This window comes from Branchiostoma lanceolatum, chromosome 14 (genome assembly GCF_035083965.1).
Source record: "Branchiostoma lanceolatum isolate klBraLanc5 chromosome 14, klBraLanc5.hap2, whole genome shotgun sequence".
Classification (NCBI taxonomy): Eukaryota; Metazoa; Chordata; class Leptocardii; order Amphioxiformes; family Branchiostomatidae; genus Branchiostoma; species Branchiostoma lanceolatum.
In genome coordinates, this window is record NC_089735.1 from 5,544,542 (window position 1) to 5,569,765 (window position 25,224).

The following is a 25,224-nucleotide window of genomic DNA, read 5'->3' on the forward strand; positions in this document are numbered from 1 at the left end:
ATCCGAAATGACGAATGCAATCCCTTGTAACATGTCCGAGCTGGGGCCGACCCTAGGATGGAACTCTGACCCGAAGTTAGAGAGGAACACATTATTATTAATATAATATACAAGCAAAATACGTTTTCCCACCAGAGTCGCCGCGGCTAGTCAGGGCCCCGGTTCCGCTTGAAGATTAGTGAGATCCGCCCATCCGACGTCTATGGATTTCAAACTCCCCAGTACGTACTCGGCAATAAGTAGTAAATGTCTGTTCTAACGGGAGAGATCGTCTCCGGAAACAGGTATCTTATATATCTTCAGAAACTTCCTTTAATCAATATTCCATGATACTTGCATATCATAAAAACCCATCCAAGACTTCTGGAGTTATGCTGCTCACAAACACACGCGCGCGCGCGCTCACACACATACATACACACAGACACAGACAGATACACACACACACACACACACACACACACACACACACACACACACACACACACACACACACACACACACACCTTCACATAACCTTCTTGGCGAAGGTAAGGTAAGTACAGTACAGAAATACAAACACAAACACACACAGACACATCAAGAAGCCAAAAACAACATTCCACTCCCTTGGAGTAAAGTAATAGCAACGTCTCCTGTCGGTTCCACTTAAAGCCGCACTTAAAAAAGACATACTAGTATCTTACCGCATCTTATTATGGATCTTGATCATTACGAGGTGTGAACAAATATACCCGTTATCGCAGCCACAGGCTCAATTGCATACTTTTACAGATGATTTCATTTCTAAGGCAATCTATAAATCTTTACACTGAAGGGGATTTGACTTAGGAACACCGGCCTAATCTTTAACGAGTGGGCTGTAAGATTAGGCTGACAAAGTGGCGTCGCGTGGCGTAATGGTAGGGTGTTAGGTCCTGAACTCGAAACCTCTGACATACGTTGTGCACTTGGGGAAGGCACTTTACACCAATTTCCTCTCTTTACTCGGGTGAAAATGAGTACTTGGCTTCGGTTAGGGACGTCCCTTGAGCTCAGATTGGACGTTAAATGGAGGTCCAGTGTTTGTGGAGAGTCACACTTCGTCTTCGAGCACATAAAGGAACCCACCACACATATCGAAAAGATTAAGGGTCCTTCCCGGTGTGGTATATTTTTACAGGGAGGAGGTTGATAGCCCTTCCTCGTTAACGTACTCGATGCACCTCCTCGAACACGGGACCCCATTTTACGTCCCTTCCGAAAGTCGGGTGCAGCCCCAACCGAGCTGTCCTTCCAAGGAGTGAACTGGGGTTTCCCAGTTGCTCAACTGTGAGACTGCTAGCAGTTGAGCGACAGGGACATCCCATACTATATGCACAAAGCACACCAACTCAACACAATTATGCATCTATGAACAGACCTACCAGTTCTTAGGATATTTACATACCTGCTACTGCAGGTACTGTTGTTCCAGCGAAGTAGGAGATGGCCAGCTCGTGAGATCTGAACTAGACACCTCACACCTTCCTATGAACGTCGATGCTTGAATGGAGAACGAATTCAAGAACTAGCCACCGCGTGGCCTGTAACGTCTTTAAATAAAGTGTTACCCGGTGGAGGCGTGACTTACGTTGGCGTGGCATGGTGCTGGAACCCCTAGGATAGGTGCGACGGTGCGGTGGGCGTGGTCTATAGACTCGAGCTCTGGGACAGAAATACCGCGGGGCCACGTGCAGGACAGAACACATGCTTTCAGCACGTGATCTGGGACGACTTGTGTTACTAGTAAGTGTTAAATATATCGCAATATCAATTTACCCATCCACCTATACGTCACTTCGTCTGTACACCATCTATAGGAAATGTTGTCCCATATTGTACCAAACCCGTCTGCGTAATGTACCTACACAGCATGACCATGGTTATTTGCAGACTATAGAACCAGAACCCTACACAACTCTGTTACTCCATGTACGTTGATAGATGATAAATTGTCCCCCGCGTGTTCCAAATCCATACTTCTGTGTTATTCTTGTTACGTCGAACAACTAATCACTCTGTATTAAGAGACATATCTGGGCTAGAAACGCTCTGATGATCGCCTCACGACTTCACGTGACGGCCACGCTCAGACGCCCACAGGGGCGTGACGTCACGGACACGTCATGCTTTCCGCAACGAATAAACAAAATTTGATGCTAAAACTAAAAGACACTGATGGTTCTCAAAACTGGCGCAGGGAACAGTGTGCAGTCCCTAGTACCGAAGTGTTGGTAAAAGAAACAGTAGCCTATCCGAAAGTATGTAGTCCATAGTACTGAAGTGTGAGTAAAGGAACACTAGCCTGTCTGAAAGTGTGCAGTCCATGGTACTGATGTGTTGTTAAGGGAAACACTAGCCTGTCTGAAGCAGTGGGCTGTCCATGGTACTGAAATCTTGGTAAAAGAAACACTAGCCTGTCTGAAAGTGTACTGAAGTGTGAGTAAGGAAACAACAGCCTGTCGGGAAAAGTGGGCTGTCCATTGTACTGAAGTGTTGGTAAGGGAAACACTAGCCTGTCTGAAAGTGTGAAGTCCATTGTACTCAAATGTTGTTAAGGGAAACACTAGCCTGTCAGAAACAGTGGGTTATCCAAGGTACTGAAGTGTCGGTAAGGGAAACACTAGCCTGAAAGTGTGCAGTCCGTAGTAATGAAGTGTGAGTAAGGAAACACTAGCCTGACAGAAACAGTGTTATGTCCACTGTGTGCAGTCGCGTATGTCAGGGTAAGGGGCACACAAGCTTGTCAAAAACAGTGTAATGCCCACGGTGCTGAGGTTTTGGTAAGGTAAACACCAGCCTGTCAAAAACAGAAATATCAGTAACTTCTTAGGAAGTAATGAGAACTGTCAAGCGTAACGACACTAACGAAGCTGTTATATAACGGCGATACGCGTGATCAATATGTTAACATGTACTTCATTGGTATTCACACAATTTGTGACGTATTGAAATTGTGAAAGATACCAACGATCGGTTACGGCTATGTTACACAACCATCCATACCAGACACGGGAACACAACTGGGCCAGACACGTTCTGACCTGACTTCCACGTGACGTGGTGTGATGTCATCCACACGGCACGTTTTCCGCACATGTTAAACGTTTTCCGCGCAAAAAGGCAGCCAAACTAAGAACAGTACTGATGTAACGCTCTCGATCTCATCCTCTATGTTATATGTTTCATAAATTTTCAGCACAACTTCGTTGAGTCATGGACAAAACTTTAAAAGACAAGTGGTTTGTACGTTTCATTACATGACAATAAAAAAAGGTGTACTATGTCAACTCTTTGGTTAGTCCTCACATATCAGACTCAACCAGATAAATCTACAAAAGGAAATCAGCATTCGACTATTTATTGGCTAATCACGATTGCCTTTTGACAGATCCATTCAAGAAATAAAATGTCACTCCACACTTCAGACATGTGCGAAAAACTAGGCTAGACATGGGCTTGCAATGAATCAATATTGTCATTGCTCGTGGTTATTCTTCTTGTCATAACTAATCATGGAGCAAGTCGAGATATTTCTGCAAGAGCGTCGGCAGCTTGAGTTGATAAACGCCCCCTGGCAGTACTCCGTTGTCCTGCAGACGTTTTCTGATGAGACACCTACAGAGGTGTTTGAGTTCGCAAGGGTCCATGCACCTGTCCCGGGGCACCCAGGAGTTCCACCGGGCGTGCGGGACGGCTAACAGGTCGGGCTCCGAGTCGCTGTCCGAGTCGCTCGGGTCGTGGAAGGACGGGATCTGTAGCGGGATCTTTGGCATGGCTCGGCAGTAGATCCGTAGGCAGCGGCGGACACGGGAGGCACAGTCATCGCGACCCTTCAGAAACACAGAGGTGCTCAATTCACACAAGTTACCAAAAACAGTGAGGATTTCCGCCACAAATGTGATCGAACAAATAAACCATCTCACAAAAGTTATCCTGTACTTTGTCTTACTAGTCTGAAGATTCTGGTAAGTTCCTTCTTCACACCCTCATTAAATCAGGACCCCTATCGCTCCACGTTACATCGCTCGCGAAAGGGGCCCTGATAATAACCGCCACCAGACATGGTTCTGGCGACGTCACCGACACTTGCTCATGAATAATTAATGAGCGATAGGGGTCCTGATTTAATGAGGGTGCTTCTTCAACGAGAAAAGAAAATGAAGACAGAGAAGAACAGGCATTTCAACGAACCTTATACACATCCCAGCACATAGCGAGGAAGAGGTACTCCACAGGGCACCGCCGGCCAAAGCGGGGTGAGCCTCTGTCCGGGTCCGCGCCGTGCCGAAGAAGCAAGGCGATCAGCCTCGGGTGCGTGCAAAAGGAGGCGAGGTGCAAGTAGCTGAACTCCCAAGGTGACTCCAACTGATTGACCAATCGCAGCCTCTGCCCCGATCTGTCATCAAAGCAGGTGTTCGCCGCCACCTCTATGAAATACTTGAACTTCTTCTGCAGCTGCCTGAGGTACCATCGCGACACGAGGCCCAGGTTATACCCGTTCGTCTTATCGTTGATGACGCGAATCAAACGCGAAATCGTGTTCTCGTCACTATGGAGGACGTCGAACGTGAGAACCCGTTTGACCAATGGGTGGCTTTGATCCATTTGAAACATCCAACAGCAGCAGCAGCACTGTTTGAGTAGGTCGGAGTACTTAGAGTGGAGGTAGGTGCGCGGACCGACCGGGCCGTCCCTACGTTCGGTAAGCAGAATGGCTTTGTCCTCCTCGAACATGGCCAAGATGCGGTTGATGGCGTCTTCCGTCGCATCCTGTGACCGCACACTCAAGTAGCCGAAGAGAATGGGAACTTCGCCATACTCCTGTGAGAAGTACTGAAGTTTCAGGGTTTCTGACTGAATCCCCTCCAGTACAGTCCCCCGTGCTCGTCTCAAGGGGACGGGCTCTTGGAAAGTGTAGTACGCCTTTACCTGTCTGATACTTTGCATCATATCAAAAATCAGCGTGACGATGTTCTGGAACCTCGAGCTATGGTTTCTGACAGAATGTATTAAGTTGTTCCACATCTATGACGTTCCATGACGTCACGACCGACAGTCTGTAGGCCTAAGAGGCAACAATCGCGTTGCCTTGACTACCAACGACAATAGGTTGCTGTGTATTTCCTACCATAATGTGGTGTTCTCACAAGTGCTGGTCTATTTGTTGGTTGGTCGGTCATCTAGTCTGATGGCGGTTTGGTCGTGTTTTGGTGCTAGTCTCCACCAGGCCTTCCTAATGGGGTATGCATCGTAGAATTCGGAAAAAAATGGATGATTGGCTTGGAGAGTAAGTCCACGGTAAGGTTAACGAACATCTCCCCTGCGCCTGCAAATGAAACCCTAAAGTGGCCAAACTCCCCAGATATTCTCTCTATTGCTGGCGTAGTTAGCTTGGTAGGGACTAGTTTGGTCCAGTGTAGCTCAGTTTGACTTAGTTTATTTGTTGGTTTGGTTGAGACACAGGTATATGCATAGCCAAGGTTGCCCAACTAGCAGGTAGCTATTGTCAAGGGTTAGCCTTCGGGAAAATACAATGGTTGCACAATAAGTTACTAGATTAAATATTACATTCGAAATCATGTCGTACATTTATACACATATTATCTTAGTCCAAACATACGATTATTAACATAATGTCATTTCTTGGTACTCACAAATGATTTTTCTGATTTTACGTTAGCCAGTTTCGTAATTTTCTTTCACACAGCAAGTTCGGACTTAGCACCACTTGTATGTGTGACTGACTTAGTTTAGCTCAGGTTATGAATGAATTTTCATGTTTGCCATGATTTTGGGGTAGGAAATATCAACACCAACATACAAAAATACATTACAAGTCGGCGTAATTATTCAATAGACCGAGGTATCTCTGTAATGCTGTGCTTGTGTCATTTTATGGTTGGCAAGAGGTCTATTGCCACTGAATCACAGCCGACTGATATTGTAAAGCAGGTGACCCTGCAATGCCAACACTAAGTCACAGGAGGCGCTGCAAACAATATGGGTCTAAGACCGTTATTGCAGGGAGTTATGGCTTCCCTTAGATCACAGCAAGCTCTTTGTACGGAAATGTCCATGTATGTAACGTTAGATAGTTCTACACGTGAGTCTTTGTGATGAAGGCATTCTATTGCTCTGTATCTCTGTGCAATTTGTGGGATCCCTATGCAGAGAGCATTAATATCTGTCTCTTTACCACCAATTTGTATGAGCCAAAACCAGCAGACTTTATACCTGTACCAGTCCTCGGGAAACATCCCAAACACACAGTCCCTCATCCCTCAGTGCTGAATGATTAGCAGAGATTGGCAAAATTGGGGCAAATAATTTGCCAAAAGGGTCAGTCAGTCAGAGATAGAAAGTACCCCCGTACTGATACAAGAAAGGAGATGCACATAGGCAAGCAAGCACACATTACCTTCATCATTATCGTCATCCACTGTTTTCTGCATCTGCATCTAACCTCCATTAACATAAATCCGCCGAGTAACATAAATCTGAACAGTGGGTTTGAGAGATCTCTAGTGCGGCACCCCCAGGTATGCACTATTTAGATATATGGGAGTGTATTATACTGGGGGACACTGGGTTGGAAATCTGTTTGGATGTATCTTTTCAGGTCGTTGGAATCATGTACCCTGATGGAATTATGTTAGTCAATGTTACACATTAACTTACACACACCTAAGTCACGACTGCCATAAATTGATGATGCTCACAAAAATTTCTTACTTTAAGGCACAACATATTGAACCTCTACCAAGAGTTACTAACCGAATCCTGATTCTAGCATGAGCATGCATATTTACTGGTATGTCAAAAAAAAGTTGAGTTCTAATTGTGCAGATTCATATTTCTCCTGTATCAAAGTCCGTGGCACTGAACAAATGTTCCACTTACCAGTAATGAGTCAATATTTGGATTAACAGTCTAGCCAAACTGGAGAGCAAACGAGTGAGGAATGACTAGTCCTTAAGTTCAGGTGTTAGGATTAAAAAGCAGAAACCAGCAAAAAACAATTCTGCTGCTTCTACTCTCCTACCTGTGAATTATATCTGTATCAACAGTGTAACTGCCCTTTGGTATAACACACCAGCTTCTGTGTCTGTGTAGGTTAACACATCAGATGTACGTGAACCATTCAGGACATGAATCAGCTACTTTGGTACCAAGTGTTGTCCTTGTATTTCCATGGGTTCTAGGCCTGGCTCTGCAGTTCCAATAGGCTTCGCCGATCTCCGGGTGATGTTCGCCGACACACTCCGTGGTCTACAGCTTTCTGGTTTTGATTTTTTTCCATTCATTCATCCATGCATTCAAAGTTCCAAATTTGAAAAGGCGACCAGCCTGGTATATTGACTTAATATTTGGTCTATGGCTGTTCTAGATCCCTACAATTTGGACATCTAGTTTGCACATGTACACTACTGTCCTTCTGTTGCCAAGGTATAAGCAAACTTTTCAATTGTTTCTAGAATCCTGTTCCATTTTCAGGGTAGGGTGTAGACTAGAGACCATCATCAGTAGGAGAGGGACACTGTGAGAAAACTTGGGCAACACTTTTTCTTCACGCACGCAGTTGTGCAACTTTTTTCCTGACTTGTTTGGTGTCAAGTTCTTATGTGCATTTGTAAAATTCATGGCAGTAGTTGAGGGTTTTTTCCCAACATCCTCATCATCATTGGTCGACCCACGGTGGGGGACAGGGCAAGTCCATGCACAACTTCCGACCACACCAGTCTATCTGCCATGGCCGCACTGAGGTCTTCCATGTGAATTGAGGTGTCTCTAGAAAGAGTCCCCGGGAAAGTCAGCTTTCTGGATCATGTTTTTCCCCGGGGCCTCCACAGAATGAGTGAGGAGATTTCGCCCGAAGGCATCCTAAGAACACTGTAACCTGATAAGTACTAGCATGCAGTATCCCTCATCTCATCCATCCCTTGTATCCTCCAAGCAGAGGTTTCGGTCGAGTGGGGTAGGAGTGTCCGGGATTTTTTACGTTCCTTTTCATTCATAGGGCTCCCTTGGAAATCAGTTACTTGTTAAGTGAAGGGGCTACCCTAAAGATTGATAAATAAAAAAAATAAATAAATTCACAAAGGAAGAGGAACGTAAAAAATCCCGGACACTCTTACCCCACTCGACCGAAACCTCTGCTTGTCTACTCGACCTTTGGGGCATCACAGAAGATCTGGCAAGCATTTTTTTCGGCCTTCTCAGTTTTCTTTGTTTTTCTTATTGTGATGACTACCCACTCATCCATTTTTCAGTTATCTACCCTTTTTTCCTCCCCAGACAGTTCCTTGCATTAAAGTCGTGAATATCTAACATTAAAAACAATAAAGCCATTTTTGTGATGTGATAGAAAGTTTATTGAGCCATGGTGAGTGGGTGATTAGCAACACAATGGGCAGCTTGAAGGGTACAATACAACATCTACTGAGTATAGGACAGGGTTGGAATCTAACATTCTTGTACTGCTTCAATGTGATCTGAAGTTCATCCAAACTCCATACATGGGCGGGGCAGATCGCTAATACTCCTCTCCTAACATTATACTTTAGCACAAGATTGTACAGTTGTGTTCCAATGCCATCAGGTACACTAGTATGTTTGGTGCCCGGGTAGTCTACATACAGGTGAAACAAGTAAAAACACCGCAAAAGCTCAACATCATTTCCGATGTAAAAATGGCTGTTTAAAACAACAAAGGAGACACTGGCGATGACAAGGAGGAAAATCTGTTAATTCTGACTGCATGACCTGTATAAACAGTGCCTTGGGTCTACAAATCATTGGTTGATAGCTCCTTTCGTGAGGATGTTAACAGACGAGATTTACCTAAGTGGGTTTGAAGAATTCACAAAAGTGGGTTTGAAGAATTCACTGTTTATTGTATTACTCTGTATCAAAGAAAGCAGGAGCATAGAGTACATATTTTCCATCTCATCTTACATGTTAATTAAGCCTGCACTTGGTGATCACCTACAGGACGGCATACATATGTTAGGTGTACATGAGGGGTATGGACAGAACTGTACAGCTACACGTGACAGCATTGCAAGTTTGCCTACAATATCATGATTGGTCCCTAGTAGAGACATAACAGGACTTCTGAACTGAACTCCTGCATGATGAAGGGAAAACAGGGACCGTGCTAGTGCCCTGTTACAGCTGCCCACTATTAGCGATGACAATCTTTGCCTTGGTCTTGCCGTTGCTGGAGCCAAAGCTCTCTACCTTCGTCACCACATCCAATCCTTCCACGACACTCCCGAACACAACGTGCTTGCCATCCAGCCTGGAAAGGAAACAGGCATGAGACATGAATTACCGTTGCTTCTTGAATAATGAACACTTGTCAAAAGGTGTTGCAAAAGTCAGGGTACATACTTCATTTAGGGTTATTGCTAAGACAGATGGGAAGAGGGGATCTCAAATCAGCTAGGAACCCAGTGATACACTGGCACATGTAGTAAGGGACAGCACCAGAAGAACCATAAAAATAAATGTTTAGGCAAGAAGATAAAATAGTATTTTGATAATGAATAGTTCAGAATGTTGAGAATGGTGCTTTTTCCAAGGGCACAACACTGGGGCTGGCTAAAGATTCAAAGCCAGAACCTTAAGATTCTAAGTCAACAATACCTTATCTTGGTGTAGCAGCACCACATAATGAGTAAGATTAGAACAATACAACTTACCATTCAGTCTTTGCGGTACAAAGGAAGAATTGTGAACCGTTGGTGTTGGGGCCAGCATTAGCCATGGACAGGATGCCTGGACCTGCAGTACAATAAAAGAGCAGTTACATGCAATTAAAGGTACATTAAAAAAACACAATACCTACAGTTACAAGCTATCGTACATCACAGATCTGTTTCCATGACAAGCTTTTCAGTTCTTAGCTGTGTAAGGCTTTGGTCAACACTACATTTTTTTTACTAAACAGTACAAAGGCCATGAGCATTTTCACATGAAAGTGGCCAAAACAAGAAATCAAAGATCTCGTTCCTGTGTGAAATAGGGTTTTGTGGATTTGTCTTATTCATTATTGTGATTTTCTCACTAATTCTGTATGCATTTTTCTACCAGTCAGCCTGCCGAGCCAACAATGGACCCGGGCCCTGTTAACCTTCCTATCCTGCCGGACTCTGGTTATACCACCTTCCGCCTCACATCCTGCTACTCTACAATATTCGTAATAAACACACAGACCGAAAAGAATACTCCCGCTTTCACTGTATCTAAAGGATGGCACTAGGTAAAGGTAATAGGGCTTGCGGTCCCATCTCTTACCGGTGTGCTTCAGCTGGAAGTTCTCATCTGCGAACTTGTTGCCGTAGATGCTCTTGCCTCCGGTGCCGTCTCCCCGGGTGAAGTCTCCCCCCTGGCACATGAAGCCGGGGATGACACGGTGGAAGGTCGACCCTTTGTACCCCATAGCCTTCTCTCCAGTGCACAGTGCACGGAAGTTCTCTGCACAAGACAAAGCAGTAGCAATAAAGTCTAACAGTCTAACTTACGACATGCCTCAATATAATTTTGTCAACTACATGTATGCAATATAAGACACGCAAGCTAAGACCCTGTTCATATTTAAGCCTATCATAGCTGATTATAGCAGGTTAAATTGCCTATCATAGCAGGTTACATTGAAACCACTTCAAATTAACCTGCTAAAACCCTTATCTAACCGGTTACATTGCATTCATATTGGGCTAAGATAGCCGGCTAAATTAGCTGGTTAAATCTTTTAATTTATCCATCCGGCTATGATAGGCTTAATATGAACGGGATCTTAGTGACTAACTTCATTTCATGTCATCAGTCATCACACAACTACAGTATAGGACTTGGCTTGAGTTTAACAGACGGAACTCATCATCATCATCATCACCATCATCATCAGTCGGCTGCAGTGGAAACTCAGTCAGGGGTGACTTAAAAATTACGATATCATTAATAACATACTTAACTTACATAAATCTAGTACTTTTGCATTCAGAGGTATGAGGCTACACCTACTATCTTATTGTGGGGGTGGGGTAACAAGTTAGAAAAGCCACCACACTGATAATGCATGCCACTCAATCAAGTCAGTGTCTTACCTGCTGTCTTGGGGACAACATCAGCACGGAGCTGCAAAATAACCAATCACAAAATGTCAAACACGGGCGATGTACAATTTGTGCCTGGCATTTGTCAAATATTCTTTCGCACTTTTCCCAACATGTATATGGAAACCAACAAAAGCACATGGGTATCTTACTATCATTATGCCCCGCCCAGTAAAACATTAAGATCTTTCCTTTTCACACTTCTAAACTTCAGTGTTTAAACAGCCTCCCCCCCCAAGAAATTCAAGTCTACATGTTGTATTTATTTAGTACTTATCAAATCTACGGACTACTGGGTAGCCCTTTTCATTTATAGAGGACTGTTTTTCAGGTATCCCTGATTACACAATAACATAATGACCGATCATATTGCCATTACACCCTTGAAAAAGCACAATTTACCATGAGGCGCTGGAAGTTAATTGACATGACATACATCAAAGACACGATTTTCTCTTGTATTAAAGTTGAAAAAAAATCACTTTTATGTTATATGCTATCATAAAGAAGATTGACATTTCAAGGGCTGCAAGTGAGGTTTTATCACAAGGTCTATCTATTGAATAATTCATAACCTAAGCAAAAAATTTGTCAACTTGTATACAATCCACTCATTTTGATCAACAAGGGAACAGAGCTAGTCATGGCTGCACTGAACTGTGCAACAGATGTCAAACAGCCCTGTTTCTTAAAAATCCATTCGATGTATCGAGCAATTGATCTCCTACTGCACTGGAAGATCCCTTACATTCTAGGATAGTTAGGAGGACAATGGTTACTGTGGCAATCTGCTCAGTCATTCTTGATTAAACCTCCTTGGTCATTCTATATCCCTGGAGCAGGGCCAGGCCATTTGATGTAAACCCTTTTCGGCCCCATTTTGAGTGGGTGATATACTACCATAGAACCGGTTTATTGGTTTAAAAAACTGCATACAGGTATTGCTCTAATATCTCCTTTCTAACAGCTACTGCACAGGAAGATGCATTGCATTCTATGATAGTTGGCAACAATGACAAAGGGTACTGTGACAATCTGTCTACTTGGTCCCCGCCCCTGGCTTGTTGCCAAAAAATTCGGTAAATCCCTTTTCAAGGCCCCTTTGTGTGGGTGGATTTCCTTATATGGTATCATTACATTGGCCTAAAATCTCGACACATTGATCCACCATTTTCTATAACTAAAATTCTTATCTTAGTATTTCAAACCACATAAAAATTATTGCAGTTAGAAGTAAGCTAAAAATATAAAGTCGTTAGAAGGAGTGTGGGGTGCCCGAAGGCCACAAAAGGCGACGCTTTTTATGCAAATCACCATAGAAGAGACCAGACAGTCACATGCGGGGAAAAAACCGCTAGGTCTTCAAAATTCAATCTTGAAAGAACAAACAAAGGCCCAAACGACCTGCCTGGTAACAAAATTGGTCCCTGTGCTTCCATTCATACAAAAAATTTTAAAACCATTTTGCATCTGATTTAATGAATGGGGTTGGGTTTTATGCACATGAATGCAGTCATGCAAAAAGGCCGGGCGTGAAAAGGAAGTACAAAATCGCCGACACAAATCTGGAAATTTCCACTTGAGAGCTGCATCAAAAAGCTAATAATCTTTCCCCGAACACCTCGATATCGTTGCATTTCATAACAAATATAACGTTGAAGGCAAAAACATTCCAGTAAAGACGACAAATTATTTCACCATGGATTTTCGCCGCGTGCCGGCGGCATGTATAACGGGGCACTGTCCGGGCGTGGTGTCGCCATGAACATACTAACCACTAAACCTTCCAAAATCCAAGACGTTATCAAAAAAGGAGCAAATGTTGTGACTTACCTCCATAACAATACGCCCCACCGGTTGACCACCAGCGGTAATGTCGAAGAAGACCCTTGGGTTTGCCATTTTGTTCAGGTTTTTGCCGGTATAGCAAGCGGGAGTCAGACTTCTCCAAATGCAAAGAGACGGAATGTTCCACTGTGACCCACACCACGTGGCTTATACCTGAGGAATCGCCACATAACTGTCATTAAAACTGAAATAAATCCGCTTCCTTCAACTTCTCTTACTCGCATCGTGATACAATATTGGCACAAAAATATAGTCTTATAAATCTGTATTTGTTATGTAGACAAATTTCAAGTTGTATCGAAAGGTGTGATATGGAAGATTACGGTTCCGTTGAGGAGAATTATTTTTTTGTCTGCTCATGGATACACAGAAGTTGGGAACGAAATGAGATATTCGGCATTGTCCGTGAGCTTTACCGGAATTTGCCGAAGAAAACCGATAGCCGACAGGTGGGTTTCGGAGTCAATTAATTTGAAAAGATTCCAAGCGCAATCGCAGGTGTGATAGCGTCTGTAAATTAACTAATGATTAAAAAAAAATCAAATTCCTCAAAAAATCAAATTCCTCATGAGAGGGGTCCCTCATATCTTAAATCTTGACTCATCACAGTTGAGTGAAAAGGAATTCAACAATGAAGAGCGGTCTAAACTGGAACAGTCCTACCTGACCGAAAATTCTACTCTACTCTACTCTACTCTACTCTTGAAATCTTATTCATAAATAATACTGTGAGAAGCTGTCTGTTCCTTGACTACAGTCTTACAATTCCTTGTGTTGAAAAGTGAAAGGTGTGTATTGGTCAGGTGTTGCTCTGATAAACAATATTAAATCATGATTTATAGCAGAACATGTGCACAAGTATATTCGTATTATCAATATCATAACACAGATTTTAATGTTATATTTTTAGCATTACTAAATCACTCCTTTGTCAGAGCAGGGAGGTCAGAGGATAGGGGTTGGGTAGCCATAGATACAAACTGACACATGTTTCCGGTGTCACCACAGATGCCAAACTCAAAATGCCATTCATCACTAGTTTGTCACCATCCATTCATGGGATGGGTAGACAGCCAGGCATGCCAGATATGAGGGCACAGTCTGGCCTCTCTAGCCTGCAGGCCTGGTAACCATACCAGATCATACCCGGCACCATGAGCCTGCGGCTTAAATCTCTATGGTGCTTTAAGAGTGCTGCCTACAAGCCCAGTTGATTTGCACAAGCCAGGGAATTTTTACAGGGTGCGGCAGCAAAACCTGGAAAGGCCGATTAGGAAGATAGGCTGACAGAAACAGGCCTTGCCTAGCCTCCATAGCAGGCTCTGAACCGGCCTTTTTGGGGGCTAAATAATACACCTTTTGCAGCCAGCCCGTAACAATCAGCCACCCCCGTAACCATTTTACCGGCAAAATGGTTACGGGGGTGGCTGATGGTTACGGGCTGGCTGCAAAAGGTGTATTATTAAGCCTCCAAAAAGGCCGGTTCAGAGCCTGCTATGGAGGCTAGGCCTTGCCACCATTGAGTCCTTCATCCCTTTTTGCCATAAGGCCATGTTGATTTGATTATCTGGATGGCATCCTCCGGACACCCCAAAACTGATGCAAGCATGCGAATAAAAAAAAGTTTGGCAAAAAAAAAGTTGCCTTCATTATGAAATCTATGTGGTCAGGAGGGATGAACAAAACTAAACACACAGAGTATGGTATACTGAATAATAGATTCTTTATTTTTGTTCTTTCAGTTTCACATATATCAGCATCGTTACTTTGGATTTGGCACTCTGCGACATCAGTATCCATTTTCAGAAAAATTATTTTGCACTTTACAACATAGTTTCTCATTTTGCAGCTGCTTTGTTTGGTTTACCTTATGGCCGAAAACTTTTATCTTTTTTGGAAACGGACCAAAATTCATGCACACACCTATGTCATCCATAGAATCAAATCAACATGGCCTTAGACATTATCAGCTTTTTTAATTCAAATCCACACCAGTTTCATTTCTTGATTCTCAGATTTTTTCAGAAAAAAAATGGAGCGACAGGGCGAAAAAAAACAAACTTTTTTGCAAAGAGTCTGGGGTGAAGATAAAGAATAAGAGGATCATTCAAGTTTCAGCTTTGTATGGCGCATTTTATGCAATGCACTCCTTTCTTTGATCTAGTACTATAACGTGTTAACTTCTGTAACAAAATTACCTACCCTTTTGCCATGTAATATATGGATTGATATTGAGAAAGTTTTGATAAATGAAAAATTATAACTTATGATAAAATGTGACCACACTTTTTAGGTATGTGCAGGCCTTTAGAATCTATTTTGGTGGCTATTGAGTTCTACAACTGAACAAATAGTAAAATCATGAGTAAAAATCTGTGAATGGGAAAAACAGAAGAGGCTATTCTGAGAAGCAACTAAAAAATTGGTGTAGCCTAAAGAGCAACCGGTGGGTGGTTGAATACGAATGTTTTTACTGCAGTGCAGTATGTACTGCTGGCAGTCAGTACCATTACTTGACAGCTGGAGATGACATAGCAATAATGTGGTGATGACAGCATCAAGAGGGTCATTTCAACTTGAGAGGGATCAGAGGACTGATCAAAAGCTTGTTTGTAAGCGCTTTACCTTGTGTATAGATAAAGAAAACAGAAGCTTCTTAAAATAGCATCAAAAGCTTTTAAAATACAAAATCCAGCATTGATCTAATAGCATATCAGATCTCCCTGGCTTTGTATCAGTCTTCAGGAGCATGCCAAGTTTCCAGATTTCAGTATTAACCCTGAAAGTATCAAGGAAAGTTGCTTTAATCATATTAGTAACCTTATATTAGGACACACCAATGTAATTTCTTGGTTAACAGATTTTTATTTTCCAAAAAAAAGGCCAGGGCCAGCCTTCTGTTTTCATGATTTTTTTTTTTCTAAAATTTTTTTTGTGGAAAATAAAAATCTGTTAACCAAGAAATTAAATTGGTGTGGCCTTAGTGGGGCCAAATACTTTTAGGGTAAACCAAATAATGAATACCTTGGACATTGGTATCTAAAGCACATTTGTGCCCCATAGCACCTTTTAGCACTGTTGTTGTATCAACAAATTACCACTATGTCCCTGCCTGGCCTGCCATTACAAAGCCAGGTTTTCATAATTTCTGATTGTTGAAGGGTAAAACAGAGTGGTCTCAAGAAAACCATGAGCACACACTTTCATGACAAAAGTACTTTTATTTGCCACTTGTTTGTGCATGGTAAGCAGTTCACAACTCACAGCAGCACGTTCAACAAAACAAACACGCTCAGGCACCCACACTGTAACATTACTCTTCAATTCAAAAAATCAATAGAGATCTACATAACACAGGGCGACAAAACAAGAACATCTCTATATACATATCAGTCCAATCAAGACACGCTTTCATTGTTAGAACTAGCGGTATTAACATCACCACTATACACATATATATATCATACAACATGGCTACCTCACCCATCTCAATGGCACGTTCTAATTTCCATGCAGTTAGGATTTTAAACTTGCCGTATTATTGAGTTGGCAACAGTACCAATCTCTTACTTCAACACTAACGTGTTGGAAGGTTCGCTAGGCACCAGTGATATGCACTCTTTCCAGCTGGGGTGATTTTGATACACCAAAATCCTCCATAGTGGGACGACATACACTATAAAAAGACGTCTACAAAAATAAAACTTTGAACCCCCTTGCGCAACCTTATGCATACAGGGGTCTTCTTTGTAAGATAGATTTTTCAGCTATGTCAGGAAGAGTTGATGTTACATAGGTCTGAAGTGATACAGCAGTTAAGCTGGAGGGTGAGTTTTCCTTGGACACATAATAATGAACGAGACAAATTTGTGAGGTCAAATTTGTACACAGGAAGAGTGCATGTCCAGTACCCAGGGTAACACAGGGTCAAATGATTAGCAAGTCATGGGAGCATTCCATTGTGAACAACTGTAACATATGCAGTCAAACCACCAGAATAGTGCAGAGCAGAAATTAACATGCAACAATTCTTTTCAACACAAAGGCAGTCGATGGCTAAGGCAAAGTAAAAGCAACAATACAATCAATGTAATGCAAACATTATCATACACATTGAGATGACATGATTATTTCATAATATTCCAAGCCAGTTTAAGAGACCCACGTAAGGTCAAAACACCATGTGGCCATATTAGACAAGAAATATTGCATACAGCATGAAGTAAGCACATGAGTGAAGAATAAATCAGCACAGAATTTATTCACTATTTAAGAATTCATAACATATCAAGGCAATTAATTCATATGCTCACTGATGTAATTTCATTACCTTAAAAATAGAAACAGTTGACAGATTGCAACCTGATGTTTATTTAGTTCAATGTAGTTGGTCTGAGAGTGTCAAAATATACTTGGTTTGTTGTTATCCAGGAATGGTACATTTTTCATTCATATCATAGCCTCTTTGTCTTACCAAATAACATAGTAATTATGTTTATCCAGGTAATGTTTTTTTTCAATTTTCTGCACATACAGACTAGCAGGAATTCTGTGAGCATAACACAACAGTTTTTTCCACTTTTCGTTGCATTTTCTTTCACATCAAAGCGAGCCGAAACTACTTTCTAGTCTGACACAAATACTCTAAAACTTGTCTCGTCTGACTCAACATCCATTTTAGCCTGTACAAGATACTTGCGCAACCACTACCACCTCCAGAGTACATGAAGTGTGCTGTGCCAATGACAAAGGGGGTAGAGCAGAGGATTTTCACAATGGTGAAATCTTTACAAAATCAAAGGATGTGAACTTTTACAAAAACGGGTGGATCCTTATGACAAAAATAATATTAGTTTCTGCTGTAAAATAAAATATCAATTGTTTTCTGCCATGAATGACAATGAAGACAGTAAAATTACTCATTTCGTGTGGAAGCGTCCCTCTTCTCCCTCCCCCGCCCCCTGGCACATGAACTTGTTTTGAGCAACTTGACTTTGATTGACTTGTGCATCTAAACCTTCATGTGAGACCCTACAAGCGGCAGAACAAGTTGGAAACACACTTGGCCCTAACATCAACTATTACCAGGGCTGTCTCCAGGACCCTTCCCTCCATCTGTCCTGGGATGGAAATTTGCTTGGACAAACTTCACACGACCCGTTGAAAAAAAAACTGCTTTTAATGACATCAGATTGATGAAAATGTATTTTTGTAAGCTCAAAATTACAGATTTAACAACGAAAATTACCAACACGTGTTCCAAAACAACGAGTGGGACAGAAATTTTTTTAAAGCTGGAGACGGCCCTGACTACTACATACATGTACTTCATTTCTGGGAATACCTGTGACATTGTGTTCTAGCCAGCCTCATTCTGTCATTTGACGGAATTTTGTTGCTCATATTGCCCAACCCGTCATTTTTTACCATGCCTCTCGCCAAAATAAAGCTGGAACCCTTGTGTAATTTTTCACCAAAAGTGTTATCAGCAAACTAGGCTTAATCTACCAGCAAAACGTAAAATGCAGGAAATAGTGTTTCAGAGAGGGTTATGATTTCTTCAGTGCTTGACTGGATGTTCTGTCAAACGAAATTGAGATGACAGGTAAAAATTTCAGGCTGGCTAGAACACTGCTGTGACAGGAGCCATCTGGACCACTACACTAACAAGACAGTGGACAGAGACAGAGCTAGATCGGGTACAGAAGTACCCTTGTCAAAAAGGACAGAAAAGGTTGTACATGTACTGAACAATCCTGTGCAATACTTTCATCTGAGGAAACCCTCACTCAAGTCATGTTCATGTTGTACACTTGTTTTTACGATCAGTTCCAAGTCACTGCCATCTAAAAATCACTGATAGAGTTCAAATGATGCAGCCAAACTTGTTACCATGGTAGTGGTCAAGATTTGTAGGAAAGATAGGACAACCAAGTTGTGACTGGTACTAATTGCATATGATTCATCATCGTCATCATACAATTACAGCATATATGATTACATGTTGTGTCCTTTCCAGCAAAATTTATGTCCCAGTGTTTTATACATCATAAACAGTTTTTTAATACGTATTAAACATCATGGCCTACAAGTTGGAGATTTATATACCTTTGGGGGTACAGATCATTATGTATGGATGTACAGCGAATGTTATATTGTATGAAAGTGTTGTTTGCTGATCTTCCACAATTTGGAATGTTTAATTCATGTCGGTGTCTATCTACACTGTAGGTGTCTGCACATCCCTGACCAAAGGGAATCATTGAACATTGGTGTGCCTGTCTTTTTGCATACACAGAATCATTTTACCAATCTTTAGACAGAGTTTTGAAAAGTCTGAAAATGTCAAATCATCTTTAAAATAAATTGTAGTGACTTGGAATTGATTTTAAGGACCCCAATAAGCTTTTAGAATTTTCATGTGTTGGTTCATGTGTACACATTGGAAGGAAATTACAAAATGAACATGGCAAAAGCCATTCGTGAATTGTGGATGGCATTGCAATTTGAGTCCTTAAAGTAAGGAAATAGTGTTATTTCTTGTCAGCTTTTGTAACGTTTTGAAGACTTAAAGAGCTGCAAACTTGATACCAAAGTCTGTTTGAAGCACACTTTCAAACAGACCCAACAAAACATTGGCTTAGAGAAACAGTATGCCTACGAGTGCTCACCATACAGGAGCCTCTATTCAATAGTGGTGACCATGGTGACAGTTGCCAAGGGTCATCTGGCCAACATACATCCCATAATTGTCTGTCATCAAACCCAGCCTATAATTGCTTCTAGTGCCAAGCAGTCCAGGCCCTTTCTGTCTGACAGCCAGACTCGCACTTTACGAGCTGCTGACTCATAGTGTGACATTAACAACAATCAGTACTGTCTATCATTTAAAACTACTTCATATTAGAATAAAATATCACATAAATTTCTGTATTGCTCCTTTCAAAGCAGCCAGTGCCAGCAACAATATTTCTTAACAAAGTTGTAATTTCTTACGGTTTTATCTTTTTTTTTTTACATAAAGAATCTAGCCCTAGAGTGTCAGTTATGGCCATAAAATATACATACATAACAGCTGATTCTAAGGAGCAGAGACAAACCATATCATTCAGTGTCAAGCAAGAGAGGACTCTTTCATACATTTTCAAAATACCTATCAGAACTTCTCTTTGTGCATGTGGGCATGCAGTCATAGTTTTTATATTGTTAGCTCACAAACAAACTGCCGATGGTTTTTGATGTACAACTTTCAAACATCATAAAAGTTTCAGCATGCCTGCTAAGACACTGTAAGTTTTGCCCTAGACTCAACTTGATACCTTTCCCAGATTGCTTTGCTGATATGGCAGTTACCCAGCATGCCCTAGACATGTTTAGAGAGATCCTGACGGGATCCACAGAGTCTTGTTCTGCTCTTGATCCACGATGATCCTGATTTGTTCACACATGGATGTCAGGGAGCCCCCGGCAATATTGGCTGAAAGGGAAACATCAAAACATCTGTGAATAGTTGCATCAAGTTGTGCCTTCCTTAAGACCACTGTAGTTTACTGATTATAAATAGTGCAATATCTTCTGTTAGTGTTTAATCAATCATGTTGTTGTGTAATATAGATAGTGCAATATGTTTGATTACGCTTACAAGTTACTAGTAGTTATATGTCATGTTCTTTTATAATTGTACAGTTTGAAAGGTTCAACTATGTTTGATGTTGTATGTGTTTCTGTGGTGAGAGCTACAACTGTAGAAAAGGCATTACCACCTGTTCTCTCACCCCACTCACATGTGTGTCGTGAATTTTGATAAACAAATAAACAAATACATCACTTCTATGTAAACAACCAATAACAATAACTCTCTAACATTTTGGCAAGTAGCAGAAGGACTACCAAAATGTTGGCAGGTAACTGTTATTGGCTGTGTACAAAGAAATTTAATACCCAACATCAAAAGTCGTTTTCACAATAGACAGTTAGGCAGCACAAAAATCACATGAAAAATACTGGGAAATTACCTTCTCAATAGAATATTCAAAAAGGAACAACTTAAGCCAGCATCTCAATGAAATAATGCAGGATGTGTGCAGAGAATGCAGTTTTAGCCATAAAGACGCAACCAAAGTATACAGGACGATATTGAGTAGTGTCACTGAAATTTTATTTTCATTCAACAAAGTAAAATAAAAAAGCTTTAATTTCTTCATGACTTGGAACACAATGTTTTTTTTTCTAGATGCACATAAGAATATTTCTTGGGAATGCTGTATCATTTTTCACAAAGAGATTCAATCGGTTGACCATTCACAAAAGGATCAATATTAAATACAAGAATCAAAATTCCAACTGTCCCTACTGGTTGGCCTGTCAACCCACAATAGGTAATCAGATAAACATCCCCAGGGGGGCTGAACCAACCAGTGAAATATCTGCTGAAGTCCTGCTCCAGCCTCTGCCCTTCCTCAAACATCTCCCGGGCCTGCTTATTAGTCAACTTCTCCCTCAGGAATCTGGGGTCCTTGGTCTCCCTACAGTACAGAAAATAGGTTTCATTTGTAGAAATAAATGTACATACTATAGCTCGTTATACTGTCCATGTCAAAATTCCATTGGAATGTCTTGTCAGCAGGACTAGCCCTTTGTAATAGCCACAGGCTAGTTGGGCGTGCAACACCAATCAATAGATAAATGAATATTAGGAAGGAAAGGAATACTATGATGTCTAGATCTAGAACCAGTGTTCATTTGTTTGTTCAGTCATTCAGACCCTTGTAGTGCCTAGTGGCATATAGGGCAGCAAGGTTCCTTGCTGTTTCAGTAGCAGGGTTTATTCTTACAGGGAGGGGTTGCTATTGCTAGCCCTTCACATTAAACATGCTCGAGGCACCTCCTCGAATGCAGGACCCCCATCACGTCCTTTCTGAAAGATGGGTGCAGCCCCGACCTAGATGCCCTTACCATAATTGGAACCGGAAGCTCAAGTGTGAGGCTGTTGCCAGTTGAGCTACAGGGACATCCCAGTTTTCATTATTTTGTAGAAATACATGTACTGTATCAAAAAGGAGAGAAACACAATTTGTCTCTACCAGACTAACTACTGGAGTATAATTTGCTTGGGTTTTGAGTTTGGCCACCGTAGGGTTTCAATTCCAAGGGGAAATGATACCAATGCACAAACTGATTCTCCTGGCTAATTATTCATCCATAGGATATATTCCATATATCCCATATTAGATATCCCATAGGAAGGTCTGGTGGGGTTTAAAACAAAATGATATCTGCATCTAGAAGCAGCAAACCAGCAGAAAATTGCAGGCTATTGCAATTATTTTTTTGTTGACAGCTACAAATATTCACATTTCTATCATTACGTTTCTACACGCATGTACTGAAGTAATCAATATATTCTACTGACAAAAAAACACTAAACATTCATTAACTTTTTTATGACAAAATGTATGTTCAAGCACAATGAAATTTTGAACTGTGAGTGTGACTGAGAGTAAGGTGGATATCAACTATGTAAAGGCAGCTATAGGGTCCCTCTGAAACACACTGTGGGGCCCAATCCACGGCTAGATCATGGCCTGAGGGATGCAATAAAGTCAAGTTCTCCTACTGAATTATAAACTTCAAGCCCTACTGATAATGCATTATTTATCACTCTTCAGGCTATCAGTATCAAGTCAGTAGCATCACACCCATACATCATTGTGCAATATTCAATCAAATGGGTGCTGATATTTGGAAGCAACATACATTATTCATTAAGGTAAGCATAACACTCCTTTCCACAAGAAAATAACTTTGCTCTCCTCAAAAGACACAAAAATGTCTCAATACTAAAGCGATGCAATACAGTGCAAGAGTGGTGGTCTATAAGAGATGGCTTTTTTTTAGTTTATTTTCATTTTGACAGTTCACTCCATTCATTTTCTGCAAAAATCTGAGAGCAAAGAAAAAAAAACATTACTTTTATGAACAAGAAGCGTGCATAATTCGTACTGACAACGTACAAGCACAATTTGACATGTTATAAGGCCTGTTACCTTATCTGCTTGGCACCCTTCCACTTCATGAAGAGTACTATGGGATATAGCTGGAGGCGGTGCAGCCGCTCGATGGCCAGTATGTCTATGTCTAGGATAGAGTGACGACTCTGTGGGCAAAGAAGATCATACCGTTAGATTATATGAATACTGTAATTCACTTTATCTTCACGGTAGCAAAATTTCATGATGTAAGGAAAATAGACGTTTTCACTGAACTTTAACTTCACGGCGGCGGCAAGTAATTTACAGAACGGATGTGTGAATGAATCATAGATAATAACAACTGTTGTTTTTTTCACGGTGATGATAAGTTCATGGTACAAAGGTGACCGTGAAAACAGTGAACATAAAGTTACAGTGAAAGAAACAAGAACAATATATGGAGAAGCTTTTTGAGACATGTCTCAGACAGGGTCAAGGACTTGTTGAAGGTTAAGCCAGTTCCCAGACTAATTAGAATGTAAATCCTACCATGACAGCTTTTTATATTCAAACCATTAGCTCTGCATGCATGAGAGCTTTGGTTGAACTCTTGAATGACAAAAAATATAACTAAGAACATGTACATGACTTTTTTAATTATGACAAATCCTAAAATACACTGGCCTACTTTTGTTTCTATAAAAATTTCCTGACCCTTTAAGCTCCTTTTCAAAAAGCTCTGCAAAACAATGCTATGTTATAAATTTGATTAGCTTAGTTTTCACAGGGTTGTCAGCTAAAAAAATGTTCATCCAGCACAATGCAAAATGGCAGTTAAAGACGTTATGTATCTCAAGTTGTTTTTTTTTGCTTTGTACATCTGCGCCACCTAGTGATCTTCAAAGGAAATACTGCATCGGTAAATGTAATCTTAACAGAACGACGCAGTGAGCATGTTTGAAACGTCATCTCGTCAAACTGACCCTTTCGCAGATCTCCTTCACTGCTGCAGCTGTAGTGCATTCAAAGGAGCTGCCACGGCGCCGGAAGTCCACAAAGATGTTGTCGGTTAGACCCTTCTCCATGGACTGGGGCGATACTTTCATGACCTCTGTGATTGAGAGGAAACAGTGTTTAAATGTATGTCCAATCATTAGCAGACATTCCTTAACAACCATCAGTCTACATTCAAGTTCTTATCCTAAAAGATCTGCAGTATGGTTCTGTTCTCATAACTGACCTAAAGTATCGTTGAAGAGATTCATCAGTCACGTAAACTAGCAGTTACAAGAATATTCTTGAAACAGTGACTTAAAAAGAAAGGTAGAAAGATACGCACCTCCAAATTTTCGACGTCTTCTGTACGTCTTGTACAATTTGGAGGTGCGTATCTCGCTACCTTTCTGTTTAAGTCACTGTTTGAAGAATATTCTTGTAACTAAAGTGACTTAAAGTAGCTGTAATTATCTTCTTTTAAAACCTCAGCCCAAATAGACGAAGGAAAGAGGTGGCAGGAAAAAAGGAGGGATGGAAGGCTGAGGGAGTGAAAGAGTTGTGCATACACTGAATCAATTGTCACTGCCATCTCAATGCAACAGACGACACGAACTATGTGCTAAGTTTGCTACCTCCTTGTTAAGCTCCACGATGTTCACTAATTGGTTGCCTCCAAACCGTGTGAGTCTCCATGGCAAGAACCTTAGGTCTAAATACCAGTTAACGCAATTCAAATGTAGAACCGGTAGATATAGGAAGACTACACTACCGTACCTGGATGACCTTCTCAATAATAAAGCACTACAGATAAGCACTTAGTAAGTATATATTTTAAATTGAGTCTTGTTAATCAAGATAGATGATGTTTTATTGTATGTATATCTGTTTGCTTTTAGACTGATTGTAAGACATACTTCAGTTCAGCCAATAGGCTGCCTTTGTATGTTGTGTCATGGGACGACAATAATAAACCATTCATACATACCTGGCACACACTTGGTGAACCTGTCCGTGTTGTCCAGTACCAGCTTGTCTGCCACAGCCTCCCATACGGGGCCCAGTAGGACCAAAGGCCGCGGCACATGATCTGCGTTGAGAAGTGAACAATATGTGTCAGATATCCCACAATATTCCCACTACAAAAGTCATTCAAACAACTGGATACGCCAAATGATCTATGTCTAACCTTCATCAAAGAAACAACTGGAGAGACTTTGTTTACGGCCAGACATTTCAGGCAGCATCCACTACCTTTTGAAAGTGAC

At 41.4% G+C, this 25,224-nt stretch overlaps 3 protein-coding genes and 1 long non-coding RNA gene across 8 annotated transcripts in view; 1 reads left to right on the forward strand and 3 right to left on the reverse strand.

The window, feature by feature from the left end:
- Positions 1-3,179: 3,179 nt before the first annotated feature.
- LOC136448944 (uncharacterized) lies at positions 3,180-5,140 on the reverse strand. The gene is made up of 2 exons (XM_066448696.1): positions 4,216-5,140; positions 3,180-3,854 (listed from the first exon to the last, which is right to left on the reverse strand). Exons 1-2 carry the CDS (start codon positions 5,047-5,049, stop codon positions 3,531-3,533), a joined length of 1,158 nt encoding a protein of 385 aa, XP_066304793.1. The 5' UTR covers positions 5,050-5,140; the 3' UTR covers positions 3,180-3,530.
- Positions 5,141-5,259: 119 nt separating this feature from the next.
- LOC136448946 (uncharacterized) lies at positions 5,260-10,549 on the forward strand. The gene is made up of 2 exons (XR_010757956.1): positions 5,260-5,322; positions 10,120-10,549. It is a non-coding gene; the product is annotated as an uncharacterized lncRNA (long non-coding RNA).
- Positions 8,373-25,224, reverse strand: part of LOC136448945 (peptidyl-prolyl cis-trans isomerase-like) — a 306,630-nt gene continuing 289,778 nt past the window's right edge. Inside the window, exons 2-6 of the mRNA XM_066448697.1 lie at positions 12,978-13,069; positions 11,136-11,166; positions 10,324-10,503; positions 9,729-9,810; positions 8,373-9,325 (exon numbers count right to left, since the gene is read on the reverse strand). Coding sequence (XP_066304794.1) covers positions 9,193-9,325; positions 9,729-9,810; positions 10,324-10,503; positions 11,136-11,166; positions 12,978-13,046 — 495 coding nt within the window. The 5' untranslated portion in view covers positions 13,047-13,069 and the 3' untranslated portion in view covers positions 8,373-9,192. The remainder of the gene's footprint in view (positions 9,326-9,728; positions 9,811-10,323; positions 10,504-11,135; positions 11,167-12,977; positions 13,070-25,224) is intronic.
- The window catches only part of LOC136448843 (disks large homolog 5-like), a 49,664-nt gene continuing 40,633 nt past the window's right edge, over positions 16,194-25,224 (reverse strand). For all 5 annotated transcript variants that reach the window (XM_066448497.1, XM_066448498.1, XM_066448496.1 and 2 more), the window contains 5 exons: positions 24,945-25,046; positions 23,947-24,074; positions 23,039-23,148; positions 21,408-21,517; positions 16,194-20,469 (listed from right to left, as the gene is read on the reverse strand). In XM_066448497.1, the coding sequence (XP_066304594.1) occupies positions 20,366-20,469; positions 21,408-21,517; positions 23,039-23,148; positions 23,947-24,074; positions 24,945-25,046 (554 nt within the window). In that variant the 3' untranslated portion in view covers positions 16,194-20,365. The remainder of the gene's footprint in view (positions 20,470-21,407; positions 21,518-23,038; positions 23,149-23,946; positions 24,075-24,944; positions 25,047-25,224) is intronic.